Source organism: Orycteropus afer, unplaced genomic scaffold (genome assembly GCF_000298275.1).
Source record: "Orycteropus afer afer isolate SDZICR_OR568_19922 unplaced genomic scaffold, OryAfe1.0 scaffold00498, whole genome shotgun sequence".
Lineage (NCBI taxonomy): Eukaryota > Metazoa > Chordata > Mammalia > Tubulidentata > Orycteropodidae > Orycteropus > Orycteropus afer.
The window spans coordinates 383,890-392,002 of record NW_006922085.1 but is presented as its reverse complement, the minus strand read 5'-3'; the positions used below and the strand labels follow the sequence as shown (position 1 = coordinate 392,002).

General features: G+C 55.7%; 1 protein-coding gene across 1 annotated transcript in view; it reads left to right on the top strand.

The window, feature by feature from the left end:
- Positions 1-8,113, top strand: part of COL7A1 (collagen type VII alpha 1 chain) — a 36,438-nt gene that overhangs the window by 8,080 nt on the left and 20,245 nt on the right. Inside the window, exons 19-51 of the mRNA XM_007955367.2 lie at positions 241-387; positions 641-763; positions 984-1,130; positions 1,406-1,541; positions 1,626-1,771; positions 1,853-1,989; positions 2,534-2,660; positions 2,745-2,891; positions 2,980-3,152; positions 3,251-3,286; positions 3,369-3,395; positions 3,491-3,535; positions 3,609-3,671; positions 4,089-4,160; positions 4,266-4,301; positions 4,458-4,493; positions 4,645-4,716; positions 4,981-5,058; positions 5,292-5,318; positions 5,396-5,449; positions 5,582-5,644; positions 5,749-5,808; positions 5,933-5,968; positions 6,125-6,169; positions 6,249-6,284; positions 6,670-6,714; positions 6,807-6,842; positions 6,952-6,987; positions 7,364-7,396; positions 7,572-7,625; positions 7,705-7,764; positions 7,862-7,897; positions 7,979-8,059. Coding sequence (XP_007953558.2) covers positions 241-387; positions 641-763; positions 984-1,130; positions 1,406-1,541; positions 1,626-1,771; positions 1,853-1,989; positions 2,534-2,660; positions 2,745-2,891; positions 2,980-3,152; positions 3,251-3,286; positions 3,369-3,395; positions 3,491-3,535; positions 3,609-3,671; positions 4,089-4,160; positions 4,266-4,301; positions 4,458-4,493; positions 4,645-4,716; positions 4,981-5,058; positions 5,292-5,318; positions 5,396-5,449; positions 5,582-5,644; positions 5,749-5,808; positions 5,933-5,968; positions 6,125-6,169; positions 6,249-6,284; positions 6,670-6,714; positions 6,807-6,842; positions 6,952-6,987; positions 7,364-7,396; positions 7,572-7,625; positions 7,705-7,764; positions 7,862-7,897; positions 7,979-8,059 — 2,450 coding nt within the window. The remainder of the gene's footprint in view (positions 1-240; positions 388-640; positions 764-983; positions 1,131-1,405; positions 1,542-1,625; positions 1,772-1,852; positions 1,990-2,533; positions 2,661-2,744; positions 2,892-2,979; positions 3,153-3,250; positions 3,287-3,368; positions 3,396-3,490; positions 3,536-3,608; positions 3,672-4,088; positions 4,161-4,265; positions 4,302-4,457; positions 4,494-4,644; positions 4,717-4,980; positions 5,059-5,291; positions 5,319-5,395; positions 5,450-5,581; positions 5,645-5,748; positions 5,809-5,932; positions 5,969-6,124; positions 6,170-6,248; positions 6,285-6,669; positions 6,715-6,806; positions 6,843-6,951; positions 6,988-7,363; positions 7,397-7,571; positions 7,626-7,704; positions 7,765-7,861; positions 7,898-7,978; positions 8,060-8,113) is intronic.

Genomic DNA, 8,113 nt, shown 5'->3' with positions numbered 1-8,113 from the left:
TCCAAGTTTTGGCTATTGTAAATAGTGCTGCGATGAACATCGGCGTGCATATATCTGTTCTTGTTATGGCTCTCACTTCTTTAGGGTATATGCCTAGTGATGGGATGGCTGGGTCAAATGGTATTTGTATTTCCAGCTTTTGAAGGAATCGCCATACTGCTTTCCACAATGGTTGTAAGAATTAACTTTTTCAGTCAGCCACCCCTATCCCTGACTCTTGCCCTATGCTCGCCTGGCCAGGTGGCCCCACGAGAGACCAGATACTCCCAGGAAACACGGACTCCGCAGAGATCCGCGGCCTCGAAGGAGGAGTCAGCTACTCGGTGCGAGTGACTGCACTCGTCGGGGATCGCGAGGGCGCGCCAGTCTCCATTGTCGTCACCACACGTAGGCGGGGTTTGGGCGAGGGCGAGCCTTGGATTGGTGGTCTGCACGGTTTGGGAACCGGGCTTGTGTTTGGAATTAGAAAAGGGACCTGGAACTGGTAGTAAGCCTGTGGGGGCGGAGTCTGAGGAGGAGGGACGAAGCCTGGGATAGGCAGAGGGGCCAATTGAGGGCGGTGCATGTGCAAGCATCTGTTTGGAATGGGCGGAGGGGCCTGTAGGGGTGGAGCCTCTGAGTTCTCTCATTTTCTGTTAAGCACCGGAGCCTCCCCCATCCCTGAGGACACTTCGCGTAGTGCAACGAGGGGAGCATTCGCTGAGGCTGCGCTGGGAGCCGGTGCCCGGAGCACACGGCTTCCGTCTGCACTGGCGACCAGAGGGTGAGAGGCGTCCCTGGTGGGTGGGCTGTATTGATGAGGTTGCAGGTCAATGAGGGTGAGCAGAGTCGGTCAGTGGAGGTCTGAGGGATCAGTGACGGTAGACAGGATCAGCAGGGTGAATAGGATCGGTCACTGAAGTGGGCAGGGTCATTAGTTCGGTAGGTAGCATCTGTCTTTCACTTGGCTCCACCCCCTGCCCCTGCTGTCATACCTGCCCCAGGTGGCCAGGAGCAGTTCCAGGAACTGGGCCCTGATGTCAACAGCTACCACCTGGATGGACTGGAACCAGGGACTCTGTACCATGTGTGGCTGAGAGTCTTGGGGCCAGCTGGAGAAGGGCCCCCCACAGAGGTGACGGCACAAACTGGTGAGCACACAGGGCACACACCCCTACTTTGGCGTGACCTCCCCTGCCTTGGTGTAACCTCTCCCACTGATGATCCAGCCTGATTTTCTGGACTGAATGACCCTGAGTGACTTTTGCCCCACCCCCCTCAGCACTCCTAGTGTTGGGGAGACAGACCCATGACATGCCTTCCCATGACACTTCCTTCACTAAGACAACACACCCCAGGTATGTCATGTTTCCAAATAACACTCAGGACACAGTCTCTGATCCTTGATCTCTGATTTCTCCTTCAGAGTCACCTCGCATCCCGAGCACTGACCTGCGTGTGGTAGACACTTCAATAGACTCAGTGACTCTGGCCTGGACCCCAGTGTCCGGGGCATCCAACTACATTTTGTCTTGGAGGCCACTCAGAGGCCCTGGTCAGGATGAAGGAGAGCCCAGGGTTGGGATGAGCTGGGTTTGGGGCCCCATGGAGGGCCTACTGTTTAACTGAGCTCTATCCTCTGCAGTGGTGCCTGGGACCCCACAGACACTGCCGGGGATCTCAAACTCCCAGCGGGTGACAGGGCTAGAGCCTGGCGTCTCTTATATCTTTTCCCTGACACCTGTCCGAGGGGGTGTGCGGGGCCCTGAGGCCTCTGTCACACACAACCCAGGTATGGTGGACATTGTATGAGGGACCTCAAAGGGTGGCTAGATGAGCTGACCATTTTAGAGACTCTGCCTCCTTCCTGCAGAGTGCCCCCATGGCTTGATAGATGTGGTGTTCCTGCTGCACGCCACTCGGGACAATGCTCACCGTTCAGAAGCTGTGAAGAGGGCCCTAGAGCGCCTGCTGTCTGCACTTGGACCCCTTGGGCCACAGGCGGTCCAGGTTGGCCCCTGAGGCAGTCTGGACCCTACTCTCCCTTTTCAGACTTCATACCAGCTACTACTCCCCACCACACCAGTGGTTCAGGCTTTCTCCCAGCTCTCCCCCAGAGCCTGGATCTCATCTGCTGGTTGCTTCCCTATCTTACTGTCATTGCTGACCCCTAACAGCTCAGGTTTACTCACATACAATCTCCCATGCTGTATCTCCAACCCCACCCTCGTGTTCCCCCACCTCTACTATATCATCCCTTCAGGTTCTGTATCCTCTCTTCCCTGCTCTATCATCCCCACAGACCCAGTGTACTCCCACTACTGCTCTCTCATTCCCCCAGGATCTGTGTTCCCCATCCCTGATCTTCCCAGGTTCTGTGTCCCCTACCTCTGTGCTATCATTCTCCCACCTTCCATGTCCCCCCACCCCTACTGTGTCATCCCCTCAGGCCCTGTGTCCCTCCATTCCTGATCTGTCATTCTCCCCGGTTCTGTGTCCTCTCATCCATGCTCTATCATCCTTACCTCAGGATCTGTATCTCCCTCCTCCCCAGGTTGGCCTCTTGTCCTATAGTCACCGGCCCTCCCCACTGTTCCCACTGAACAGCTCCCATGACCTTGGCATCATCATGCAGAAGATTCGTGACATCCCCTACATGGACCCAAGTGGGAACAACCTGGGTGAGGACTGCAGTGGGCATGGGCTCTTGGAGTTTCCTCACTGGGAGCTTGATGCCCAGGGTTCTGACAAGTCTTTCCCTCCAGGCATAGCCGTGGTCACAGCTCACAGGCACCTGTTGGCGCCAGATGCTCCTGGGCGCCGCCGGCATGCCCCAGGGGTGATGGTTCTGTTAGTGGATGAGCCTTTGAGAAGTGACATCTTTGGCCCCATCCGTGAGGCCCAAGCTTCTGGTGAGAAGTGGGGGTGGTTGGTGTGGGGGCTGGGGGTAGAAGTGGCCCCAGCAGAATTATCATGCAGGCTGTTGGACCTCTTCCTTAGGGCTGAACATGATGATATTGGGCCTGGCGGGAGCTGATCCAGAGCAACTGCGTCGCTTGGTGCCAGGCATGGACCCTGTCCAGACTTTCTTTGCTGTGGATGATGGTCCAAGCCTGGACCGGGCAGTCAGTGGTTTGGCAACTGCCTTGTGTCAGGCAGCTTCAGGCACCCAGGTTTGGAAGAAGCCTGTGGAGGGCTAGATAGGGAAGAAAAGGGGATCTGGGGCCTCTTGGTAGAACTGTTTGGACTTAATGAGACCCTGTGTCCACAGCCACAGCCAGGGCCTTGCACGATTCATTGTCCAAAGGTAAGCATCTGGGGCTAAGAGAGTGGATGAGGGCCACATTGGGTCAGCCAACTCTGATTCTCATCAACTTGTCTTTCCCCAGGGCCAGAAGGGAGAACCTGGAGAGACGGTGAGTGGTCCTGGTGAAAGGTTAGAGAATGTGTTGGTGGTCAGTTGGGTGGGGGGAGATTAGCAGTACCAGGGCTCACTGATCACTCTTCCTAGGGCCTGACAGGACAAGCTGGGGCCCCTGGACCCCCTGGCCTTCCGGTAAGTGCATTTCCACACCTGTCTTCTGTGCCCTGGCTGGCTTACTGCCTCATTACCTGCTCTCTTCTCTCAGGGCAGGACTGGTGCTCCAGGTCCCCAAGGCCCTCCTGGAAGCACCATTGCGAAAGGCGAGAGGGTAAGTGTGGAGACCATTGAAGTTCCCCCAGGGCCCTCCTCAAAGCGTTCTGAAAGGTTTTTAGAAGAGAGAAGGCAGAGTTAGAATTACTGGGTATTCCTAGAAGCCTAAGTGGAGATTATTAACCCCATCAGTGATTTTTAGGGGGCCCAGTGGGATTTTGCGGTCCCCTGGAGTGTCCAGGTGGAAGTTCAAAGTCACAGAGGAAGGGCAGGCCTTCTGTCTTGTGTCCTTGTGCCTGGGACTGGGCTCTATTCAGTTCTGAGTGGCCACTTCTCTGCCCCACTTTTTTACGCCTGACAACACTAGTGACCTGTGGAGTGAGGGGTCTGGATGAAGAACAGTCTGGGCCTTCTTCAGCAAACCAGGGGTGTTGGGGGAGGGCTCCTTCTTGCCCTGACTTCTTTGCCTCCTTAGGGCTTCCCTGGAGCAGATGGGCCTCCAGGCAGCCCTGGCCGCCCTGGGACTCCTGGAAACCCTGGCCCAAAGGTGAGCGAGCCTTGCTCTTGTGGGTCACATGGTGAACTCGTGGCTTCATCCAAGGGACACTGAGTTGGAGGGAAGCATGGTTCTGACTGTGACATCCATTTTCAGGGCTCCCCAGGGTGGCCTGGCTCTCGTGGGGAAACGGTAAGGAACCTTCCCCCCTATGCTCTCCTGGCATCTTCTCAGGGTTCTTTCTGCAGGCTGGGGAACTTCAGGGATGGGGCAGTATTGGCTCACAGGGGGGCTGCTCTGCAACTCACCTAAGCCCAAGCACCACTCTCTGCTCTGTTTTGTCTCCAGGGAGAGCGAGGGCCTCGAGGCCCAAAAGGGGAGCCGGTAGGTGGAAAGGAAAGGGAGGGGAACCAGGGTGTTCTAGTAAGAAGAAGGGTTGCCCCAGGCCAGACCCCATGTAGTGCTTAAGTCGTGATAAGGACCCAATCTCAATACTGCCATGTCCTGAATCCTGCCCACTGCTCTGTCCCTGTAGGGGGAGCCTGGACAAGTTATTGGAGGCGAGGGCCGAGGGCTTCCTGGACAGAAAGGAGATCCTGGACCTTCGGTAAGTTCCAGGGTATGTAGGGGTGGGTGTTTTGTGTTTGGGGGATAATTAAAACTGAAAACCAAACCCACTGCCATCGAGTCATATCTGACTCATAGTGACCCCTCTTTGGGTTTCCGAGGCCATATCATTACAGAAGGAGATTGCCCAACCTTCCTTCTGAGGAGTGGTTGGTGGGTTTGAACTGCTAGCCTTCTGGTAAGCAGTCAAATGCCTTAGGCACGGTCTCTTCGGTTGTATCTTATACCTTGTCTCCTCCATCAGGGCCCCTCTGGACCTCGTGGCCCAATGGGGGACCCAGGACCCCGTGGTCCCCCAGGGCTTCCTGGGATGTCCTTGAAGGTGACAGCATGACCCCTGATGGCCTTATTATCTCCATGTGATCCAGTGACCTGATGACCCCATTAGAACCCAACACAATCTTTGCTGTTTGCTCTGAGCCCACCTGATCCTTTGACACCCTCATGACTCTTTAGTTCACCTAAGATCCTTGTAACCTAATTTGTAACCTAATTTGACCCTGGTATCTTGGGGAGGTGTGGTCCAAGGTCAAGGGGTCATGGTCTGTCTTACAGGGTGACAAAGGCGATCGTGGGGAACGGGTAAGTGGGACAAGGTAGGTTGGGGTAGCTTGGGGTCTGATCCCTCTGCTAGCTCCTAACCTGGTATTTTCTTCCAGGGGCCCCCTGGACCAGGTCATGGTGGTGCTGCTGCAGGGGAGCCAGGGCTGCCGGTGAGGGGGCCTTAGGCTCTGCTGGGGCTATGCCCAGCAGTGTAGGAAGAAGGGCTAGAGGCTGTGCTGAGGTGATGATTGGATGCTGAGTCTCACAGTTCTGGACTTACATTTTCACTCACTTCCTTCTAGGGCCTTCCTGGAAGCCCTGGACCTCAAGGCCCAGCTGGCCCCTCTGGAGAGAAAGGAGAGAAGGTAGGAGCCCTGACCACTTGGTGTTCCAGTTCTGGGTTGTGGTGTTCTAGATATAGGGAGCAGGACCTCCTCTCAATCTTCCCTCTCACATGTTTCTCCTTTAGGGTGATTGTGAAGATGGAAGCCCAGGCCTCCCAGGACAACCTGGGACCCCAGGTCAGCGGGTGAGTGTAGGGTCCAAGAATTCTGAGCTCTGTGGGCACAGCTCTAGCCCTCACCCTCAACCGTGAACCCCCTACCTCATCCTTATGCCCAAACCCATCTATGAAACAAATTCATCCCTTGCAGGGCCAACGGGGACCTCCTGGAGATGTTGGCCCCAAAGTGAGTATCAGTTGCAGGGGATTGGGCTTGGGGAGGCTGGAGAATCAGGGTTTGGAGAGTTCTTTCCAGTTCAGAGCTTGTAGTTTCAGAGTAAGGGATGGGCAAAATTTGAGACACTTTGTCTGGGGTTTGATGGTGTGACCCACCTCTCTTCAGGGTGACCGAGGGCTGACAGGGAACACGGGTGAGCCTGGAGAAAAGGTGAGTGTAGCCCAAGAGACTCTCAGGACCTTGCAGAGTCAGGACTGGACTCAGCTCTGACCCCTTTTTGTTCCATTAGGGTGAACGTGGACCCCCTGGCCCAGTGGGACCCCAGGTGAGCCCATTAACCCCAATGACAATGTCAACTGAGCTGGGCCGTGTGTCCCCTTTAGGTTCTGACATCTTGTCCTTGATCCTTGCTGCCCCCATGGTCTTCCACCTTCTTTACATGACTACTGACCCTTTCTGATGTAGCTTTTGACACTCAATCCCAGAGATCCAACTTCTAACCTTCCGGCCCTTGCTCACCCAACCCTGCTGAACTGACCTTGACTTCCACTGACCCAGTCTCTGTTCTCCTACCAAGTTTGACCTCTGCTGACTTAAATTCTGACCTTTTGTGACCCTTCTCCAGCCCTACTCTCAACCTCCTCCCCTTGTTTGCCCTTTGCCCTCCACCCCCGCTCACCAGGATCAGCATTTTGGTTCCTTTTACCCAGGGGCTGCCAGGAGTTGCAGGGCGTCCTGGACTCGAGGGTCCTGAGGTGAGTGCAAATGTGGTGCGACCAAGGGTGGGGCTTTCACATGCTTCTCCTCTACCCTAACCTTTCTGGGCTCACACTTTTTCCATGTGCAGGGGCCACCAGGACCCACTGGCCGTCGAGGAGATAAGGTGGGTCATTGTTAGGACCAGTGCCCCTGGTGCCAGGAACTTGGCAGATGGGACACTGGGTTCCTAGGTGGGTCTCTGACTCATCCCTTTCTCTTTCTTCTTTGCTTAGGGAGAGCCTGGTCCCCCTGGGGACCCTGCAGTGGTGGTAGGTGAAGAGAGGATGGAACTTAGAGCACAGCACAGTCAGTTAAACAATGACATACCTGCCAGCCAGTTGCAGACTGTGACCTCAAAACCCTGACACCCTGGGCAGGCTCAGAGCTCTGTGACTGTCCTTATGCTATAACCTATCTCCCTAGTCCTTGCTCTGATTCTGCAACCCCATGAACCCATACAGGGCATGAGCTCTGTGTCAGTCCCATTTCCTATAACCCTTGCCTGTTCCCAGCTGTGACCCTGTGATCTCTGGGCAGGGATTAAGCTCTGTGATTCCCAGTTCTATATAACTCCTATTCCAAACCAGACTGTGGTCCTATGGTGCCCAGACAGGACCGAGCTGTGTCTGTTCTATTTGTTTTCAGGGACCTCCTGGTGCTGGAGCCAAAGGAGAGAAGGTTAGTCTGGTGTGGATGATAGGAGAGTGTTATAGTGTTGGGGTCAAGGTCAGAGGACATGTCTCTCCAGGTCCTGCTCTAGCAGTCATGATGGTTGCCTAGTTGCCTTGTGATTGCTGGGCTATGGGAGTCTCTGGAGCCTGGGGCTGGGGCTGATGGTCTTTGTTACCTCCAGGGAGAAGTGGGGCCCCCTGGACCTAAAGGAGCTGCTGGAGTCAAAGGGGAACGGGTAAGTGACAGGAAAGTGTTGAAGGAGTGGGGCAGGTGAAGGTGGGCACGCTCCTGACTTCTGATCTTTTCGTCTACAGGGACCACCTGGGTTGGTACTTCCTGGAGACCCTGGCCCAAAGGGAGATCCTGGAGACAGGGTGAGTAAAGGTGGGGGGTAAAAGCAAGACAGAGGGGCATGAGGTGGGAGCCTGGGAGCCCCAATGAAGTCCTGTCTCCCTTCCTCACCCCCTCCAGGGTCCCATCGGCCTCACTGGGCGAGCAGGACCCTCTGTGAGTACATTGACCTTGTTTCTGGGATCCCAAGGGCTGCTGTGTGTGTTCTGTGTCACCTCACTACTGCCTTCTCCACAGGGTGACTCGGGGCCTCCTGGAGAGAAAGGAGACCCAGGGCGGCCTGGACCCCCAGGACCTGTTGGCCCCCGAGGACGAGATGTAAGTGAACTCAGGTTGGGGGGGTAGGGGTGTAGTTGGCATCACTGGGGTCTT